The sequence below is a fragment of the Nelumbo nucifera genome, chromosome 7 (genome assembly GCF_055504915.1).
Source record: "Nelumbo nucifera cultivar China Antique chromosome 7, China Antique-T2T, whole genome shotgun sequence".
NCBI lineage: Eukaryota > Viridiplantae > Streptophyta > Magnoliopsida > Proteales > Nelumbonaceae > Nelumbo > Nelumbo nucifera.
Window position 1 is genome coordinate 59,331,442 of NC_142655.1, and position 22,676 is coordinate 59,354,117.

At 37.8% G+C, this 22,676-nt stretch overlaps 1 protein-coding gene across 3 annotated transcripts; it reads right to left on the minus strand.

Annotated features, from left to right (window-relative positions):
• Positions 1 to 7,798: 7,798 nt before the first annotated feature.
• LOC104599786 (E3 ubiquitin-protein ligase RGLG4-like) lies at positions 7,799 to 22,628 on the minus strand. Of its 3 annotated transcripts, none has more exons than XM_010262501.3 (11): positions 21,985 to 22,628; positions 20,443 to 20,527; positions 10,633 to 10,773; positions 10,380 to 10,493; positions 9,493 to 9,590; positions 9,283 to 9,362; positions 8,972 to 9,077; positions 8,726 to 8,853; positions 8,390 to 8,534; positions 8,192 to 8,248; positions 7,799 to 8,082 (listed from the first exon to the last, which is right to left on the minus strand). In XM_010262501.3, the coding sequence occupies exons 1-11, from the start codon at positions 22,135 to 22,137 to the stop codon at positions 7,996 to 7,998; spliced, it is 1,194 nt and encodes a 397-aa protein (XP_010260803.1). In that variant the 5' UTR covers positions 22,138 to 22,628; the 3' UTR covers positions 7,799 to 7,995. The 3 variants fall into 3 exon arrangements, with proteins under 3 accessions (XP_010260803.1, XP_088747103.1, XP_088747101.1); XM_088890977.1 differs by having other exon boundaries at positions 10,633 to 10,769; positions 21,985 to 22,005; XM_088890975.1 differs by lacking the exon at positions 10,633 to 10,773.
• Positions 22,629 to 22,676: the final 48 nt, after the last annotated feature.

Genomic DNA, 22,676 nt, shown 5'->3' on the forward strand with positions numbered 1-22,676 from the left:
CATGGTCTTATGAGCACTGAATCTGATTCCCCTAACTAGGCCTAATGAATGCAAGCCCCTCCTCGATGACTTAGGAGGGAAGCATGAAGGAAAAAGAACAGTCAAAGAAACAAAAACATAGAACTCAAAATATTTATGATATTTGTTGCGGGTCATAAAAGTTAAATTTTGATTTCATAGTGTCAATATTTATAATTTTACATTTATTTGCACACTAGTGTGGAAAAGACAAATATAAAACATATTATCTATAAAATAAAAGTTTTTATACAAAAACCCACTTTTGGAGAAAAAGAAATATTCTAGCTATAAAAGAAAAGGTTTGAGAATAAACCCCACTTTTGGAGACCAAAACAACAGATTCTGGGCCCAGAAACTGTAAATGATTGCCCGGACACATAGTGCTCATCAAGAATTCGCATTGACTCCCCAAAGAGAGATATATTCTCAATGCATGATTGAGATGTGTTGTGGGCACACTCAATGGGAAGTCAATACGAACCCACTTTTGGAGACCACCCCACAGCACATCTCAGCATGCATCAGGAACATCTCCCATACTTGTGGGGTGTGTGTTGGGAGATATTCTCAGTGCATGATTGAGATGTGTTGTGGGCACACTCTATGGGGAGTCGATACGAACCCACTTTTGGAGACCACCCCACAGCACATCTCAGCATGCATTGGGAACATCTCCCATACTTGTGGGGTGCATGTTGGGAGATGTTCCCAATGCATGATTGAGATGTGTTGTGGGCACACTCTATGAGGAGTCGATACGAACCCACTCATTGAAACAATCATTTTAACATATCATATGTCAAAAACAAGAGCCCACATCTCCTAAAAGCAAAAACTCTGAAAGCATGGCATCTTCTATAAATAGGGGTCTTGCCAAACCATGGATAAACAACAATTCTCTCTTCTTAAGGAGTCTTCAAGGTCATCCTCTATAAATAGGTTCAATCCAACGCCTCCTCCATATTGTGAAGAACTTCCCTCAAATTCTTCTTTGCATTTTAGGAGAGAAATCCTCCTCTCAATTTTAGAGTGTAGAGAATCCTCAATTTGGTTCATGTTTAGTTCACGGTTCAAGTCGAGGAGAGACCATGGCCTTAGAACCTCAGCTTACAATTCAATCTCTCGGAGAATTGGATTAAGTGTTTTAGGTAGGGGTGGGCATTTAGCTTATTTGGTTAAAAATCGAATTAAAAATAAAAATTGAACTAAAACCAAAATTTTCGATTCAGTTTTTGGTTATTTGAGTTAAAACTGATAAGTCCAATCTAAGAGTAGGGGAAGAGCACACGTCAAAGGCCCCGGATATTATCCCAGGGGCGGAGACTCATATGATCAAGTTAGTCAGGCACTTAAAGAGGGATCAGACGAGGGCTGAGATGTGGCCTCTCAAGAGTAAGAATGCAAGAGAGCAAGAGTGAGCAAAATGATTTTACCTTGACCTGGGCACCCCCTTTTATACTTGACCTTGCCATGGAGTGGTTGGAGGCAGTTAGAGATGAACGGCTAGGATCTCATCTGGATGATGCCACATGGCACAATCTAGGAACTCGTCATATGCACCTACATCACTTGCCCCCCACTCTCAAAGCCGTAGTGGTTGAGGTTGCGTGATGTGCTGAACGGAGACCTCAGCTTCAGCCGAAGAGAGTATTACAATGCTTCCTGGAGGTGTTGGATGGCGCGAAAGGTAGAGGCTTCAGTTTGGTCAAAAAGAGCATCATACAAAGGCGCAGAGGTGTCGGCCTTGGCTATTGAGAGCTCCACTTGGTCACCCTATGGAAACTACTTCCTTGCTGACTTCTCGCCTCTTCGGAGAACCACAGTGGGCCGAGAGCATGGGACCGTTCCCGACACAGTTGTGAGGCGTCTGCGTCCCTCGGCAATTCTCTGTATGAGTGTCATCATGGATCTGTGCGTGGGGTGGACGTCTGCGTTGATCAGTCGTGGACGTGCACGAGACGGGTGGTGGGTCGCTCTTAAGCCAGAGTCAACAGGCAGACTAACTAGTCTTTTCGGCATCGTTTTGCATTCGTGAGGTCGATGCCATGTGGCACACGCCAGTTCAGACTATCAGGTCGTCGGCTCTGCGGCCATTGGATTGAATCAATCTGAGCCGTACATTTTTCTTTAAATAGGGCCACTAGTTGAGGTAGCTCCCTACCATTTGCTCACTTCCACTTGTGTTTCCAAAGACCTCGGCCACCAACCAGCTAATCCTTTAGTCTTCTTCATCTTCGAACTCAGTCACTAGGTAAAGGACTCAAACCATGTCATACTCATACTCTGCGACCCAAACCGAGCAACCCACCACCCGTCTTGTGCATAGCCACAACTGATCAACACCGACACCTATCCCGCACACAGATCCATAATGACACCCGTACAGAGCATGACCGAGGGATGCGAACGCCTCACACTCATGTTGGGCACGGTCCTGTGCTCTTGACCCATTGTGGTTCTCCGAAGAGGCGAGAAGTCAACAAGGAAGCAGTTGCCATAGGGTGACCAAGCGGACCTCTTAGCAACCAAGGCCGATGCCTCTGCGCCTCTGTGTGATGCTCTTTTTGACCAAGCCATGGCCTATTACCAACATGCCATCCAACACCACCGGGAAGCATTGTAATACTCTCTTAAGCCGAAGATGAACTCTCCATTCAACACAGTGCTCGACCTCGACCACTTCGGCCTCAGGAGTGGGGGGCAAGTGATGTGCCATGTGGCATCAACCAAATGAGATCCTGGTCGTTCATCTCTAACTGCCTCCAACCACTCCATGACAAGGTCAAGTATAAAAGGGGGTGCCCAGCTCAAGGTAAAATCATCTTGCTCATTCTTGCTCTCGAGAGACCTCATTTGAACCCTCGTCTCAAGCCTGATCCATCCCCTCTTTAAGTGCTTGACTAACTTGATCGTCGGAGTCTCCGCCATAGGATAGTACCTGGAGCCTCTGACGTGTGCTCTTCCCCTACTCTCAAGTTGGACTCATCGGCCTCGAACAGAAGCAAAGTTACCTTATTGCCCTCGGCCCCATCCTTGGAGGCAACAGTTATATATTAGCATATAAAATATATTATGAAATCAAATTTCATTGCACTATATATTAAATATTATATATCATATATTATATATTACATGTTATGTAGCAAAGTTCGATTAATTTGATTTTTTCGATTAACTGAATTTCTAATTCTAAAAACTGAAATCAAAACCTAATTAATCAAAAAACGAAATAACTGAGTCAAAAAAACAAAACAAAACTATAATTTTCGATTTGATTTTTGGGTTTTAACTAAATAATGTTCACCCCTAGTTTCAGGTTAGTGGTTTATTTCTTTTACAATAGACAAGGATTTTCGTTTTACAATATTAGGGAGCCATATTCCTTTTTCTCGTTTTCATTCTCTTGCCGAAAGCATGGGAGAATGAACCTGGGAAAGGTTTGGCTCCATAGTTTAGTTTATTTGTTGGTTTGACTGTTGTTGCACTATAAATATGACTATCATATAGGGTACTCTAGCCATCTTGCGTCTTCTCTTATAACTATCATGCCCATGCATCATTTAGATATGGAAATGCTTAGGATGATATAAACAAGTCTTTATTAACTTGCTTACATTTTAATATGTCATGTAAGTTGCATCTAGGCATAAAGACTAGGGCCTTGATTTCTAGGGACTTATGAGGAAGATAGTGCTCTGCATAGAAATATTTAGTGGAATTGGAGCCTAAGGTACCCCCTTTTTTATCCTACAAACTTATAGTTCAAAAAGCATCCATATTATTTTATGATATGACAAAATGTAGAGGCAGATATTTTAATCCCAGACAAGTGCGGTGCCTAAGTTGGGGAACAATGTCTTAGGCCATATTTGGGTGTGCTTAAGTTAAAAACAAGTATTTATTGAATAAGTGCTTAAACACAAGTGCTTATTCAAATAAGCACTTATTTGTATTTGGCATCCAATTTTTTAAGTGTTTATTTTTTAAAATAAGCATTTATTTTATATTGAGCGTTTGGTAGTTTTTTTCTCTAATAATCACTTAAATACACATTTGTGACTATTTTGTCATTCATTTTCTTTCAAATTTTCAAAATATGCCCTATGAAAGCACTTTTAAGAAAGTACTTTTATGAAAGCATTTTTACAAGATCACTTTTATAAAAGTACTTTTACGAAAGAACTTTTGTGGAAGTGCTTTCATAAAAGTACTTTCTTAAGTGTTTTCATAAATGTACTTTTGTAAAAGTGCTTTCATAAAAGTGCTTTTATAAAAATACTTTCACGGAAGTGCTTTCGTAAAAGTATTTTTGTGTTTTTTTTTGTGTAAAAATGCTTTCATAAAAGTACTTTTATAGAAGTACTTCTATAAAATTCAACTAGGGATAATTTTATAAGTGGTATTTTAAAATTCAACTAGGGATAAGTTTGGAAGAAAAAAATAGAATAAATGCTTATTGTATAAGCACTTTTAAAAGAACTGGAAATTTAGGCTTAAAAAATAACCCCTTGTTTTTAAAATAATTAAGCACTTATTTTAGGCTTATTTCCCAAATACCAATAAATGCTTAATGGCACAAATAAATACCTATTTTAAATAAGCACTTATTTTTAAACACTCCCAAACATGGCCTTAGAAGCAAAAGTGACGATGGTAGGAGACGAATAGTATGTTTTCCTATTTCCCTATTTTTGCCCCAATTGGGAGGCCTTGAATAATCTTGTATTTGAAATCGTTATAACCTTTCTGCTTTTAATAACAATAAAGTGAGTATTGCTTTCTCTTATGATCATGTGTCTAATAATAAGGTTACCCAAACTCGAATGTAAACTCCAGTACTATTTCGAAGATGAGGAAGGACCGATTGAAGGACCTACCCCCAGTTTACTCAGAATCTTAAAACAAGATAAATACAAAGTGCATCCCGCATATTTAAATAAAAAATATGACTGACACCATCAACTTGGGAACCTCCAAGCCACCCACAAGTGAGAAGTATAAGGATGTTTTTGCTTGGTCTTACGACAACAACATGTGTAGTATCAATTCTAAAATAGTCTACCATCACTTACCATTCTACCCAGTAGCAAAGCCAATGAAGTAGAAGTTGAGAAGGATGAAACCTAATATCACCCTAAAGATCAAAGAGAAGATTACCAAGCAGCTCAATAATGTGGGATTTTTGGCAAAAACCTAATACCAGGAATGGCCTTATAATATTGTGGTTTTCCCAAAGAACAATGAGAAGGTGCTTATGTGTGTGGATTTCAAACACCTAAATAAGACAGCTCAAAAGATGATTTTCCGCTAGCACATAAGGTTTAAAGTATCGTTACGCATCAGTCCATATTAGTCGATACATATCATTCCAGGACCCTTCGGATACGCCCCTACAGTGGGTGTATCGGGGGTCTGACCGGTTCAGGGGATGGAGGGGTCCTAAACCAGCTCCCTTGAACCAGTTTTGAAAAAAAAAATAAAAATAATAAAGTAAAAAAATGAGTATCGAAATGCCCAATACACCCCTACCGACGTATCGGGTGTATCGATATTTTGAACCTTTCTAGCACAAATAAATGTTCTAATTCACAATACAACCAACCATGCCTTACTTCCTTTATGGATGGGTTCTCCTGTTACAACCAAATCAAGATGGTGCCAAAAGATAAGGAGAAAAACTTCTTTCATCATTCCTTGATGAACTTAGCTACTATTATCTTACTATGCCCATCAGACTCAAGAATATAGGGGCAACTGCCTATATAGATGACAGACATTATAGTAAAATCCAAAGAAAGAAACAGGCACTACCAAGTGTTGAAAAGGTTCTTCGACTACATCCATGAGTTCAAGCTAAGGCTAATTTGAAAGAAGTGCACCTTTGGAATCATGTCCAAAACAAAACTAATAGGGTTTGTAGTGAGTCAAAGGGGGGGATAGCCGACCTGAGTAGAGTAAAGGCGAATCCACCTCAAAATGAGAAAGAAGTCAAAGGATTATTAGACATGGTGTACTACATCAGTCATTTCATACATCGATTCACTGGTACTTGCATTATCATTTGTCTTCTGCTCATTGAATTTAGAGTCGTATGAAATCTTCAGCTTAGGATGTGATAGATTTAGATGCCTTCTGATATATTTTAAATTGTAACAACTTCATTGAATTGGAAACGATGCAAATGTAGTGTAAATCCCAATTCAGGATAAATTTGCACTTTATTTCATTTTTGTCTATATTTGATAACATTGCATGTATGCATTGACAAATGATATAAAATACATTTTCCAATGCATATTTACATAGATAATGAGATGTAAAAGTACATCAATCAAAAGAAGTAAATTTGTATTCAAGTGGGCTTTTAATAAAAAAGAATTCGTGTTTGCATCCATTATAGCTAAAAATCTGTTTAGTAAGATGATAAATTTGTTGGTGCAAAACTAACCCAACTTTACAATTTATATGGACCTTTTTACACTCTGCATATTTGCATTCACACTTATTAATGTGTGTCGTTTCCAAATGCAGCCTTATAAACAAAATTCATTCTATTTCTTTCTAATGAGCCACGGATCATGCTGGGAACAAGGTTCATTGGATTGGTCGGAAAAAATTTGCTACCTCTCGAGGGAGGTCTTGGTATTAGATCTCTCTATGATATTAAATAAAAAAAAAAAAAAAACTTTGTGCTTAAAACCTAGTTTTGACTTATTCAAAAAAAAAAAAAAAAAAAAGAGCATTTGGGCTGATTTCATGTATTTCATTGTGGCATGATAATTGGACAAGTCTTGGCTCTCTTATTTTTGAAATGGATAATGAATACGTTTAAGATTCAACGTCAACCAAGTCTTAAGTGTTAATGGTGACTGGTGCTTTGAGTTGGTTAACTCTATTAATCCCCAATTCATTTCGAATTTAGCTAGAGATTTGAAGGTCACTCTCAATGGTGGAGATGATAAACTCATTTGGAACACGAACCTGAATGGTGATTTTTTTTTTTTTTTTTTTGTTTCTACAACTTAGAATTTCATTAGGGCTTATGATAATGTTGTTAATTGGTTTCAGTATGTTTAGAAAGCAGGCCCTCATATGTTAAAGCATCCAGTTTTATTTGGAAAATTCTTCGTGGTGCATTACCTCTTGATGATATGATTATGAAGAAGGGATTCAGTTGGCTTCTAAATGTTGTCGTTGCAAATTTGCAATGAACATTGTATTGAAAGCTTTAATTATTTATTTGTTAATGGAGCCTTGGATTCTCAATTATGGAAATATCATAGTGGCTTTTTCAACTCGGCATAGTGTTAATAGAATATATATGTGGTGGAGTCTTGCTAATAATGACTCTCAAGTTCATCATCTTTTTAAAATCCTCCCCTGGATCATAATATGGTTAATATAGAAAGAATGATGCAGTCGAAGATTTGAAGGAAAAGATGTCCCAACATCAACAACCATTAGAAGAAGCAACAAAGTGACTTATGGATTTAAACCTAATTCATGCAAACCCATCCTCTCAAAGCAACACATTTATCTTAAATGCTCCTCATATCCCTATCAAGCAAGTCAAGAGTACCATTATTCATTGAATTTATTAGCAATTCTGATCATATATCCATCCATTCAAACTAAATGATGATGGTGCTTGTTGTGGGAATCCAGGTGAAAGCAAGGGAGGTGGTAGTGTGAGAAATCGTGCTCTGGTGTATTTCTATTCTTGCTGAAGTTTTGGCTCTTTGTGATGGGCTAAATTATGTCTCTCCAGAGGAATAAGGAAGGTAGAAGTGGAGAGTCATAATATAAATTTTTAGTGGAAATCCTATACAATATCATTATCAATACAGATTATTTTCATTTTTTTTACTTCTTGAAATAAGAAAGAAAGAAAGAAAGAAAGAAAGCAGGTAAATGTACAGGATGTTTTGTATATGGTTATAATTAATTTGATGAGAGTGTAGTAGCTTCACGCCTTCACCCAGTATATAGTCGGATACGGGAAGTGATGCGTCCTCGGCATATGGGGCAGTTAGTCACTCTCGGCCCACACTCTCTACAGACCTGGTCGAATGCAATCAGATAATTAAGTTTTCAAGTTAGTGGAAGAAGAAACATTTAATTTGATAGTCATGATCAGCAACAGATGAGTGAAGCAAAGTTAATTAATTACCATATGCCCACACCCAAAAGCTAAATTCTTCTCATTAGTCAAGCAAACAGGGCATGTCTGCAGCAACACGTACATGAAAGACTTTAATAATAAGCATATATCCCAACACCCCAAATCCACAAATTTTCAAAGGAAAGAAAAAGTGTTGTTCAGAAATATTGCCAGAAAATAATTAAGCAGAAGCATATATATCCTTACTTGTGTCCTGTCATCTCCACCGGATGGAGCGGCGTTATTGCTTGGTCCACCAGAAAGTGGATGCAGCGGACGACCGCCGGTGGAAGAAACACGAGGAAGAGGAGGAGGCCGGGGAACAATCTTTGTTGGACCTCCTTTGGTTCTTCTGTCATACATAATATTTAACACATTCTCAGGTCATACAATAAATTAAAAAGGCTTATCATTTATATATATACGTAAGTGGAAGCTACTGCAGGTTCAAATTAAGTATCAGACTAGCTACGACTATAACAAGACTTAGCTTAATTAGGGACTATTAATTATTGTAGTTTGTGCTTCATATACAGCCCATACCCAAGGAGACCAAGTTCCATGGTTGCTTTGTACTGGATGGGGACCTCCATTAGTGCTGCAAGAGCAAATGCTGTTTCTTTCTCAGAGGGGCTAACATCTCTAGACATGATGTCTGTGAAGTTAACGAACTGCATCATCAGATAGCAGCTAGATAAGGCCAGAGAATTAGCTAATAAACATTATATATATAAGATATTTTAGTTTAGATTTCTATATATGAGCTACTTGTGTTTTTACTACGTGTACCTGAAAATTGTCGAACACACGTTCTCGGATCTTATCATCAAATTTCCTCATGTTGTCCCAGGGTCCATCACCAACGCCAACAAGCACAATTGAGAGTGGATACGAACTGGCGAATAATAAATTAATTAAAGTAGGTTTTTATTAATTAATTAGTTCTAGGTATGCTTAATTTCCAATTAATTAAAAGTTTGTGATAGATAGCTCAATTTTCGTTTTTTGAATGCTAGCTATACCTGTCACTTAAAAATGGGGTAAGAGAACCTAGACATGCAAATATATATGATTTAATAAATTAAAAGACTTTTAATTACCTTGCAGTTGCTATTGAGTTAATTGTTTTCAATTCCTGTGGGCTAAGAGCTCCCTCCATTCTATCAACACTTCTTGTAACCTTCATAAAATCCAAATGGTTACTTTTGGTAATTTGAAAAAAAATACAAGAAAATTTAGAAAGGGATTAAATAAGGAATAATAATTAATATATAAAAGCTTATGGATTAATTCCATGGATATATCTGAACCTGGCCATCTGCAATTATAACAAGAACATGGTATTGCCCTCCACTTTTCTCCACAATATCAATTGCAACCTCAATTACTGGTGCAAAAGAAGTTGGCCCTAAAAAAGAGATCGAGGCAAATGCACTTAATTAGATTAAAAATAAATTAAATATATATATCATAGGGTTAGGTGGAAACATGCAATTTATTAACACGATTCCCATATATAATATTAATATATACAGAACAAATCAATAGGTTTTACACTACACAGTTTGAGAGTTACCCATTAATACAGATGTGGCCGGTATCATGCAAGTTAATTACTTCAGCAAATTAACTAGTTGAATTAATAAAATAAGGCTGTGTTTGGAAACAATGCAAATGGAGTGTAAATTTTGGTTCAGGGTAAATTTACATTCTAGTTCACTTTTGTCTATATTTGGCAACATTACATTTTTGTATTGATAAATGACAGACCAATGCATATTTACATTGATAATAAGATGTAAATACATCAATAAAAAAATGTAAATTTGCATTCAAGTGGGCTTTTGATATATATATAAAAAATAAAAAAGCATATGCTTTATTGGAATTCGTGTTTGCATCCATTACAGCTAAAAGTCTGCTTGGTAAGAAGATAAATTTATCAATGCAAAACTAACCCAACTTTCCAATTTATATAAACCATTTTACACTCTACATATTTGCATCATTTCCAAACACAGCCTAAACAACATTAATGTGATCAGGGCAAAACGCTAAACAATTTTGCACATGAAGTAAAGTTGTTTTGTTCAAATAATAGCTTGTGCAGATGGTCTTATTCGTAGCAATCAAATCTATAGTATTGATGTTTAAATTAAAGTTCAGTAAAATGCATGTGGATACCATATATATCAACCTGATAATCTTAAATTTGGAACAATGTGTTTATAACAAGCCAACACTTCTTCAAATCCATGGCACGGTGTATGATCACTGTGAAAGCTAAATACCCCTTCATCGCGGGTTGTAGCTGTGAGAGGATCAAAATAAATAATGAAACTCATTAGCAGCAATCAACTGATGTTATATACATATGGATTATATAGGTGAAATGAGAGAAAAAAAAATAAGTTCAAAAATTCTAAATTAATCAAGGAACGAAAACCAACCATCACCAAATCCAAAACAAGGGATCAAATTGTCTTCATCAAAGGGAGCCAAAGTCTTTCCAACAATCATAATAACCTGCTCATATGGATTAGGTGTATCACCAATTGCATGCAGGCTCCGATTTTGAAATGTGTTTCTGCCTTCAATAGCAAAGTAAACATATATATATTAGCATCAGACACTTGAAAATTAAATTAAGAAAACATTTAAGGGGCGTTTTTTTTTCAGATTTTGAGAGGGAGAAAGTTGGCCAATGCAATTTTGGTTCCCATTGACCATGTGGGTAAAATAACTTTCCCACCTAGGGGGAAGTTGACAACACTTGAATGAGACAAAAATGTCCCTTTTAATAATAGACTTTTATGGGTAAAATGGTCATTGCCTTATTTACATGACAAATAATAAAAGAACATGGGTAAATACACTTACCCGGATAAGTGTTTTCTAGGAAAAACTTACTCAGGTAATTGCATTTACCTGGGTAAGTAATTTATCAAAAAGAAATGGGCCTTAAGGATAATATGGTTCAAAAATGGACTCCAAAAGTGAGATAATGACTACGACAAATAGCCAAAAGATGTAAACAGTGATCATTTTTTTTAAATAGACGTATAGTTCTTATTGTAAAGAGTGATATGATTTTGCTCTTAAAACCAGAATTCTTAAGATTAAAGAGTTGGGCAAAAAAAAATAACAGGAAAAGCTATTCATTCTTGGTTCTCTTATAGTTATATCCTCGATCGATCATGTGCTTCCATTATCAAGCAAAACATCGTTTAATCTTTTATTTAGCACAACTAATTGAGCAAAACATCGATGGTGAGGTTCTAATGCTCCCAAGCAATATGGCATACAATTAAGTACATATAATTAGAGGAAGATCACCATTAATTATTGAAGGATGTGTAAAAAGGCTGTAACTGTAATTACAACTTAAATACACGAATATATTTTAGGAAGTTTACCTAATGAAGTCAAACTCAACCAATCAATATCCCTATATGGCCCCGTTCACTTTTTGGTAAGTTACTTACCCAGGTAAATGCAATTACCTGGGTAAGTTTTTCTTGGGAAACACTTACCCAGGTAAGTGCATTTACCCATGTTCTTTTATTTCTTAGGTAAATAAGGCAATGACCTTTTTAGCCATAGAAATTCATTATTAAAAGGGGCATTTTTGTCACATTCAAGTGTTGGCAACTTTCCCCTATGTGGGAAAGTTATTTACCCACCTAAGAAATGGGTATCACTTTCCTGGGTAAGTGATACCCAAGAAAATAAACTTTCCCTGGTCCCCACATAAAGCAGAAAAAAGAACATGGGATTCTTGGTCAATAGGAACCAAAATCCCATTGACCAACTTTCCCCCCTCTCAAAATCCAAAAAGAGAACACCCCCTATATACTTTTCTTTAAATCCATTCAAGGCACATGAGACCAAGTATAAAGTGTGGCAAGAAGGCCTCGGCCGGCTACTTAAAATAAGAGTGCTAGTGTGGACAAAAGAACAATACTTATCATATGTATTACCAAAAACCAATCAAAATGCACAATCTTATACATCTATCATAAGCCCTAGCTCGACCCCACACAATGGTCATAGAAGGGGGATTTGCCACATCATCAACAATATAATGATTGATGGTATCATTATATTGTTATATAATAGATTTAGTCGTTTTCTTATATCTTTTTTTATTTTTTGTACAAGGGCTACACAATAGGGTAATGATCAATGGAATCACCAAATATTTATCCCAATTTGGTTCGTTTACTCCTCCCCTTTTGAGCAATGTTACCACTATAGCTCAAGGACAAACTAGCCTCTCAGCTTGGCAACGGGGTGAGGTTCATAACATTCTATTACATCAAAGCTTACAAGTTACTGGAAACATATCATGGCCTTAAGGAGGAGTGGCCCTTAACAGCAATGAAAAGAATTAAGAGAAGATGCACACAAGGGTCATTGTAATACTTGACTAGAGAAACCAAGGACCAATGTTTTTGACCCGTTGTTGACCTGGATGGTCAGATCATTCGGCCCATGAACCATCCAAGCAACCAGTTCTATTTTACCCTAAACCTAGTCTCTGGCCAAAAACCATTGAATTACTTAACGACCCGCTAACCCAGGTAGTCAAACCATCGACCCGTTCAACTGTTGTTGGCCATTTTTTATTTTAATTGTTTTTAAATTTTTTTCATTGGAATGGACTATCCATTCAGACCGGACGATCGAACTGTTGACCTATGTCAACCTAGTTCTGAAACTTGCCAAGGACAAGCAAGAGGAGATCCACTGAATCATGGAACCAGGTGGAACTCGCAACAAAGAGGCGGATCAAGAGGCGGCAAAGGTTGGGTCCAGGGAGGCATTGCCACTATGTGATAGTACAATGTGTGGCTCCTTCTAATGTGCTAGTACTTTTAGTTGTATGATGTCTCAAGGAACCAATGAGTTGCCATTGCCACTATAGACTTTGAAAATTGAATAGTCGAGTGGTATCAATGGATAAAGAGGACACTGGAGCTTCACCAACTGAAGACCCCCAAACAACAATTACGGTTGTTGATGATGGCTCTCCTAAGATTTCAATACATGCAATGGTCAGGGTTATCTCTCCTCAGACCATGCACATTCGAGGGACCATGGTAGGGTACCCACTAAAAGTGATTGATTTGGGGTCCATTCATAACCTTATGGTATCACCACCACCTAGGATGCTCACTTTAAAGTCATGGTGGCAAATAGAGAATGACTAACTGATTCAAAAAATCATCCAAGGGTCCAAATCAAGGCCCAAGGAAGCATCATTATCGCTAATTTCTACTGGTTAGTCACAAGGGTTGGACACCGTCCTCAAGGCCCAATGGCTTTGTAACTGGGGCATGTCACAAGAACAGCTAAGTACCCCTTCTAAAAAACTAGTATAATTCTCAAATGTATTTGGAGAACCTAAGGGCCTCTTCCCTCTGTGGTAATTGAACAACACCACTCCCTTACAAGAAGGATCTAAACCAGCCTGCCTTCAACCTCTTATAGGTACCCTTTCTACCATAAGAATGAGATCAAAAGGATTATTAAGGATTTATTGAAGAAAGAAACCATTCAACTTAATTCAAGTCCTTACTCTTCATCAATCCTACTAGTGAAGAAAAAGAACAACAATTGGCACCTCCACATTGATTATAGGGCTTTAAAATTTTGAAAAATGCACTTAGAATGCATGAAAGGGGAATCAGAGTACTTTTTATTATATACTAATCTATAACAAAATCTTGGAGGACCATACAACTCATCTCAAACTTACATTGGAAACCCTTAAAGAGTAATTGCCTATTCACTAAACTATCCAGGTATAAGTTTAGAGTGTACACTGAATATCAATGACACACCATCTTTGAAGCTAAGGTATAGGTGGATCCTTCTAAAGTAGAAAACATGCAAAAATGGACAAGCCCTACTACAATAAGAGAATTAAGGGGATTCCTTGAACTAATTGAATAATATAAAAAGCTTATTAAGGATTATAATGCCATAGCCAAACCTTTAACTAACCTTCTTGAAAAGGGGAATCAGAGTAAGGGGCTTCAATCAAAATAGACATTCCAATAGTTACAATAGGACCAGGGCACCTTGCTAGCCGCCAAACTTCAACCAAGATTTTATAGTAGAGGCTGATGTGTCTGATTCTAGAGCTAGTGCAATTTTATTACAATGAGTCAAACCTATAGCATATATGAGCAAGGCTCTGCATGGAAAAATATCCCCCTCTCCACGTATGAGAAAGAGACAATAGTAGTGGTGATACTAGTTCAAAGTTAGCAGTCATATCTATGGGATACCAACTTACAACTCATACCCAGTTAGCAGTCATATCATCAGAACAAGTCACCAAAGCCTAGGCCATCTTCTACATCAACTTACAACTCATACCCAGTAATGACTACTTACCAAGTTTATGGGATACCAATATGAGATAAAATATAGTTGTGGCAAGGAAAATTTCATCATAGATGCCTTATTAAGGAGAAATGAATCTGAATGCTATGCCTTATCCATAGCAGTCCCTCTTTGTAATGAAAAGGCTTAAGAGGAAATAATAACAAACCAATAATTTCTAGAAATTATCAAAAATGTAGCAACAAGTTCACATAAAGGTTCCAAGCGTGAATATCATGGGCGAATACTTTGGCACAAGGGGTGCATTGCATTAAGTTCCCAACCCCCATTTTGGCAATTGATGTTTGATGTGTTTCATGCTTCTCCCTCTAGGGGTGGACTAGTTACTACAAGAGAGAAAATCAAATCCACTTGTTATTAGGAGGGGATGCGAAAGGAGATCTGGCACTAGGTCAAAGAATGTGATGTTTGTTAAAGGAATAAAAATGAAAACATCCCACTACCAATGCTATTATAGCCTTTGTTCGTCTTGGTAGATGTGCTGACATGTGACGTGTTTATGGATTTTAATAAAGACTTACCCCCTTCAGAGCGTAAGACTATCATTATAGTGGTCATCAATAGACTTACAAAATATGGCCACATCATGCCTTTAACTTACCCCTACACAGCAAAGGATGTCTCCAAGGCTTACCTAAATGGTTTTTTTCAAATTTTATGGCATGCTTTTCCCAATCGTAAGCGACAAGGATATGGTCTTCACAAGTATATCTTGGCAAGAATTCTTCAAGTTGTAAGGATACATCTCTTAAAATGAGCTCGGCCTATTAAGATATCACCTATAGGTTGATAAGAAAACCGAAGTTCTAAACAACACCTTAGAGACTTACCTACGATGCTTTGCTAGCACCCAACCACACAATTAAGCCAAGTGGTTGGCCCTAGCCAAATGGTGGTATAACACCATCCACCATACTTCTACAGGCACCACTTCATATGAGGTAGCCTATGGAACCCATCCCCCAACCTTAAACACATACCTAGCACCACCAAGGCTCAAGCAATGGAATATGAGCTATGTGCCTATGACCAAATAATCAACAACTTCAAATAGCACCTAGCAGTGGTACAACACCACATGTAAAAATATGCCAACAAAGGAAGGACCAAGTGTAACTTCTTGGTGTGAAGACAAAATGTATCTCTAACTACAACTATATAAGCAAAGCACAATTGTAATAATTAAGAAAATCATAGAAATTAAATGCCAACTTCTATGACCCTTTAAGATTAAGGAGAAGATTGGCAAGGTCACCTACAACTTAAAGCTTCCCGAAGGGTGTCAAGTCCACCCAATGTTTCACGTATCATGGTTAAAGACACATGTTCGGATCTCCTACCCAAAAGAACCTTATCCATACATCACCACAACCTTACATTGAGAACATCTCATGTATTTGCATGTTACCATTCATGGGGAGATGTTCCCAATATTATATACTTGTAGTGTTTTATGGGTAGGTGAGTGTAGGAGATCTTGATTGTAAAGAAGCACATTGGGTTGACTAATCAAATCCAATCCACCTTATTGCCCTTCTAGTTCAATAGATTTCTTTGTCCACACCTGAAGGCCTTCCTTGATCATCTCATTACAGTCACATAATTTCCCCATGATATGATCACTAACTTGTTATAACAGATTTTATTGTTTTCTCACTTTTTGTGTAATAACTAATGACCAATAGAACCATCGAATATTTCTCCCAATTTGGACCTTTTTTCCCTCTCCCCTTTAAGTGGCACCATTATAGCTCAGGTACAAACTAACCTCTCAACCCAGCAATAGGCTAAAGTCCATTGATAAACTGATGGCCCACAATGAATCGACTCATACAACTCATGCACAGTATGCCACCTCACCTGGTTAACATCCTTCATATCCATAGAGACGTCAGCCTTTAGTCTTTACACATCTTGTAATTGTAATCCAATATGCTAACCAAATCTTTAATAAGTTGTATTTGTAACCAAGTATAAATACAAGTATAATCAACCCAGAAATCTATCCGGTAATCATTTTAATTTTCTTATTTTTCTCAGCTCTATTCAACTTGTTTATGGTATCAATGTTGATCTATCACTACCTCTACCTATCCTTCTTTTTATTTCAAATGGCTTTATCAAATATCAATTCAACCAACTCAGGCTCACCTGCCATTGGTGTCAATGTTTCTCAGTCATCTAGATCTTCATCACCATCATTGGTGATCTCTAATATCACCAAACTTGTGCCAATCAAATTAGATGGCACAAATTATCTGTTTTGGAAATCACTTTTTGAGCATATTCCTAGAGGACATCGGCTTATGTCAATTCTTGACGGATCCAATGCTACTCCTAGGAAGGATGGTCCCAATTATAGTACTTGGTATGAGAACAACCAAATGCTTTTGTCATGGACTCAATCCACTCTCTCGATTTCAGAACTTCCCTATATGGTTGGAGTGAAATTCTCCAAAGAAGCATAGGATATTTTGGAGAGGTGTTATGCCTCATCCACACCCATGCATGCCACTTCACCTAGAAGACAACTTCATTGACCGAAGAAAGGTTCTTTCAACATGACTGATTATCTACAACAAGTCAAAGTCATTTCTGATCAACTAGTAGCTTGTGGTTAACCAATTTTAAATGACAAACTGCAAATTTATATCCTTGATGGCTTGCCTTCTTCTTATCGTACCTTTGCCTCAACTATCCGAGGTTGTGCCCGTATTGCAACGGTAACGTTGGAAGAACTACATGACCTCCTCATCTATGAAGAACTGTCACTTGCTAATGAAGTTATACCTAATGCTTCTACAGTTTTTGTAGCAATCAAGGATCGTGGTTCTCAGCAAAGAGGTGCATCTCAACACATTCAACCACCTTCCAATGCACCCTACAACAACAACAACAACAAGCAATAGTGGCCTCAACCAAAACTCCAGTCATCCTGATCCCAACAAATTAACAACTACAACCATTCCCCTTCTGGTCTAGCTACATGCCCAACAGGGAATGGATCTAGGCCAACATGTCAGATCTATAACAAGGTTGGTCATATTGCCATTGATTGCTTCCAGAGATTGAATCTCTCGTGTCAAGGTCATCATCCACCATAAAAGCTCATGGCTATGGTAACTTCCACAAGAAATGTTATTGATGATGCCACTTGGTATTCTAACAACAAAGCCTCACATCACATAATTCCAAACATTGGTAACGTCCCCACTCACACCACTTACTCTAGTAAGCACATAGTTCAGATTGGCAATGGGCATGACTTGCACATTGCAAATGTTGGTTCCTCTACCATACCGCACCGAACACCATTTTTCATTTGAATCATATACTTCATTGTCATGATGCCTCTACTAATTTATTACCAGTTTACCAATTTTCTAAAGACAATAAGTGTCAATTTGTTTTTAATGCTTTTGATTTTGTTGTGAAGGACAAGGAGATAGGGAGGATCCTATATCGGGGGCAAACTAAAGGAGGTCTTTACCCATTCAATCCATCATCCTCTTCTACATTTCATCGACCAAGCGCATATATCACCATCTCACCCACTACCTCCATTTGGCACCACCGCTTAGGACACCCATCGAAAGACATTCAAGTTGCTATATTCTTCACATGATCTTTCCTCTTTTCTTAGGCCAACTAAAGAACGAGGGAGAGAACAAGCTTTGCAAACTCACGGGGGGATTCCAAGTGCATCCAAACAAGGATGAAGCCCATTCCCAAGTAGTCTTAGTAACCAAACAAATAACCATAAGATGGTAACTGGTAAGCCGTTTCCCCATTAGCTTTACAAAGAACACACCTATTGGGAAGTAAGCAAGAATTATGTCTCTTTCTTTGAAGCAAGTCGGTTGTGTTTATTCTTTCCAGGAAAGTTTCCCAACAAAAACTACCAACACGAGGAGGAATGGGTTTATTCCAAATCTCATTAACAGGGAAGGAAAGGCCAGAGGGAGCAGGAGGATGGACCAAGGTCTCAAAAAATGACGCACAGGAGAAGGAACCATTGGAGGATGGGGTCCAAATTCTGGAGTCATCTTTACCCGGGTCCAAGAAAACATTTTCAAGGGTGACTAGTAGAGACGATAGGCAGCCCAAATCCGCATCCCTTATTGTTCTCCTCAACCCTATATTCCATCCAAAACCGGATTTAGAATTAGAAGGAACTAAGAAAGAAGAAATGGGTTCATTCTTCAGGTCTAACAACGCATATAAGGAGGGAAATTGGTCCATCAGAGATGAGTCCCCAACCCAAGGCTGCTCCCAGAATTTTACGAGAATACCAGAGTTTAGATCATACCTTATCCAAGGGGAAAAAACCGGAAGCGAATCATGAATGGCTTTCCAAGGAGAAGCAGTTGTAGTCCTTGCCAAGATTCCTGGATCCCAGTCATTGTCTTCTAGTCCATGTATACTAGCCACAATCTTCATCCATAGTTTGTACCTTTCCATTGGAAGCCTCCATAACCATTTCCCCAACAATGCCATGTTTCTTTTCTTGATATTCCCAATGCCATGTTCTCTTGCTACTCTACATGGATGATATCATTTTGACAAGCAACTCCCCTGAATTTATCTCCACTCTCTTTGCCCAACTAGGCATGCACTTCAAAATGAAAGACATGGGCCCATTATCCTACTTCCTTGGCATCCAAGTTCATCTCACCACTAATGGCATCTACCTGAATCAATCTCAGTACATACTTGATCTCCTATAGATAGAGATGACATGGCTAGTTGCAAGGCTGGCCCGAACCCTTGTCTCTCATAATCCATTGGACTCGACTGACAGCCCAACTCTTTACCGCAGTCTTGTTGGTGCCCTCCAATAGGTGACAATCATTAAGCCTAGTGTTGCATTTGCTGTTAATCAAGCTTGCCAACATCTACAATCTCCCACTGAACTCGATTTCACTACTGTTAAGGGGATTCTCCACTACTTGAAAGGCTCCATATCTTCTGGATTACATCTCAAACCAGGTCCAGTTCACCTTACAGCCTTTTGTGATGCGAATTGGGCAGGTTGCCCCATTGACCGTCGCTCCACCAATGGATTCTGTGTTCGATTGGGTCTAATTCCATTTCTTGGTACGCAAAGAAACAAGCTTCGGAAGCATGGTTGTCCATTGAGGCTGAATACAGATGCTTGACCCATACTGCCGCTAAACTCTCATGGTTGTGTTCCCTCTTCAAAGAGCTCCATGTTCCACTACGCCGCCCACACATCCTTTGGTGTGATAACGTTTCGGCCATTGCACTCACATCTAATCCAATTTTTCACACATGAACAAAACACATTGAAGTTGATTATCATTTTGTTCATGAATTGATTACTCAAAAGCTGCTTGATGTGCAGTATATTCCTTCTTTATCTCAAGTTGTAGATTTGTTCATTAAGAGCCTGTCATCTACGTGTCTTCGCGATTTGGTTATCAAACTGAACGTTAGCCCACCCCCGTTAAGGGGGGATGATAAACTGATGGCCCACAATGAACCGATTCGTACAACTCATGCATAGTGTGCCACCTCACCTGATTAACATCCTTCTTATCAACAAATACGTCAGTCTTTACACGTCTTGTAATTATAATCCAATATGCTAACCCAATCTAACACGTTTGTAACTGGATAATTTGTATTTGTAACCAAGTGTATATACAAGTATGATCAACCCAGAAATCTATTTGGTCATCATTTCAATTTCTTATTTTTCTCATCTCTATTCAACTTGTTTTTCCATGACAACATGTCATCTTATTGGAAGAGTTATTTATTGATGAAATGAAAATTAACCATAAAATTACTACTAAATGAAGAATAAGAAGACTGAAACAAACCTGTCCATTCATTGCTTTTCGTGAAATCAATTCCAAGAATGAGATTTGATGATTCTAGACCTGAACCTCTCAAAGCAGAAGAAACCTGTGGAAGGAAAATGCTGATCAAGATGCTTAGAAAATGTAAAGATCGAGGATGATGGATACCTTCTTACTAATTGGAACAAAAACTGATTGTTGTAATATGATACTCAAACATGTCTAGTGGGATAATAATTATGGATTTTTATTAATAATAAAAAAATGTTATTGGTACCACGAAAGCATGCAATCTATGACATAGTAAGAGTAAGAGTGCATCATAATCTAAAATTTCTAATTTTGGTCATGTTAAATTGTTAATGCCTTTATAGACTATTTTCTTTTGTTACATTGTTTTATATAGTAAAAATAAATAAGGGAAAATCTATGAAGTCAGAAAGACATAGTATTGGATGAGCTTCGACCAATCAAAACCTTCCCGTGAATTGTTATGAGCACTTTTTTGATACCCAATAAATAAATAAATAACTCAAGTTGTGGCATGGGAAAATTCCTATCAATTGAAACTGTAAAATAGCTTGAGAGAGGCAAGGTGCCGACTGGTAGTTGGTAAGGTCTCTGACTGATAATAATAGAGACTTGGAATCCAATTCCACCTGCACCAGGGTTGAGAGTTATGGGTTTGGGGGATGAGATGCCCCTGTCGAGTAGTAAACTTGAGAGAGAGAGAGAGAGAGAGAATTCTCTTTTAATGAGGAACATGAAGGACTAGATTGGTTAAAGCAGTCAATGGGTCGGGTTTGGTTCAGGAGAGAGTAAACCATTTATGAACCAATTACTAATCAGTTCTATAAGATAGGCTAGAACCGAACAAATTACAAGAAAAGTAGAAAACCAAGAGTTCTTTATATATCATTAATTCTTTAATTGGTCCGGGTGTTAAAACGGTTTGGAACAGGAAGGCAGAAACAACCGACCTCCACCCAATTATTAATTGGGAGGCACACTAAATCAAGAACCAGAACAAACCATAATTGGTTTGGTTCTGTTAGATAGACCCGATCCATTGACAGCTCTAGATCTGTCGTTCTTTTGAAAAGGAAAACAGAAAGATGAACACGACGTTAGCTTCATTAATAGAAGATAGTGCGGTTTGATAAATCTTTTTAGGAAGATTTTCCAACAGTCTAGAAGGGTCTTTTAAAGATCTAGACCATTTGGTAAGTCCCAGTCTATCATGTCCACGTATCCATTAAATGAAAGATTTTAAATACAGAAAGACATGAAGTTTAATTTGAAGCTTCCAGCCATTTTGGGATTCCATAAGCTTTTTAGGACATAAGTCTTTCTGGCTTCCTCTATTTCATTGTCAAACAGAGAGAGAAAATTTTAGCCACTGCACTCAACGAATGAAAAGACTTGCCAAACACCTCAGTCTAGATCAAAGGAAGATCAAATGTATTGATCTCCATGTACACTGCACTCAACGAATGGCTTATATGCATAACAGAATAGCTAATCTGTTGACCCTTTAAACAAAGAGAAGGAAAGAAACAGGACCTGTTCGAGACTACTGTAACTATCTGGAATGTAAGAGTACTTTCTGCTGATCATGGCTCGTTTCCTCACAGAAAGATCAGCCGATTGAGATGTATTCGTTGGTTGTGAGCCTGAGACACCGTGATGATCACCACTTCCATAGCAATTTCCCATAGAATTAAATTCCCAGAGACTTATTTCCAAGTAAATTAAATCCCCCACCAGCCAGAGATCTCAAACTCTCAACACTTTCGTTGTCGTTCTGGGTCTATCCACTTCGACGATTAATGGTAGGAGAACTGATTCTCTCTTCATTTCTTTTTCTTCTTTACAGAAGATACACAGTATAAAATCTTTCAAAGTGTGGATTCCTTCCCTTTGCTTGCGAGGATGTCTTCCATGTGAAATGGATAAGGAATCACTTTTTCATCCTTATTCTCTGGTTTGATAAACGTAACATCTCAATGGCTGACGTGTTAGACACGTGTACACGCATTCGTAAATTGAACTCTTGTATGACAATTGGACTAACCAGAGAGAATCATTCTTTCAAGAAGCTGATCAAGATCATCCTCCAACTCCAAGTACTGAATTGAATTCGGCCACGGACCAAAGGTGGCCATGGTATTGGAGGGCATTTGGCAATTGTATACTTTATCAAAGCTTAGGATTAACGAGGGAAAAGACCCAAATGACAATCCAGTGAACTGTTT

Excerpts from the sequence above, each read along its gene's own strand:
- LOC104599786 (XM_010262501.3), bottom strand. The coding sequence starts at position 22,137 with ATGGGAAATTGCTATGGAAGTGGTGATCATCACGGTGTCTCAGGCTCA. Across the intron at positions 9,591-10,379 it reads TCCAAATTTAAGATTATCAG|GGCCAACTTCTTTTGCACCA; the intron begins GTTGATATATAT and ends TCTCTTTTTTAG. Across the intron at positions 8,854-8,971 it reads GTGTGTTCGACAATTTTCAG|TTCGTTAACTTCACAGACAT; the intron begins GTACACGTAGTA and ends CTGATGATGCAG.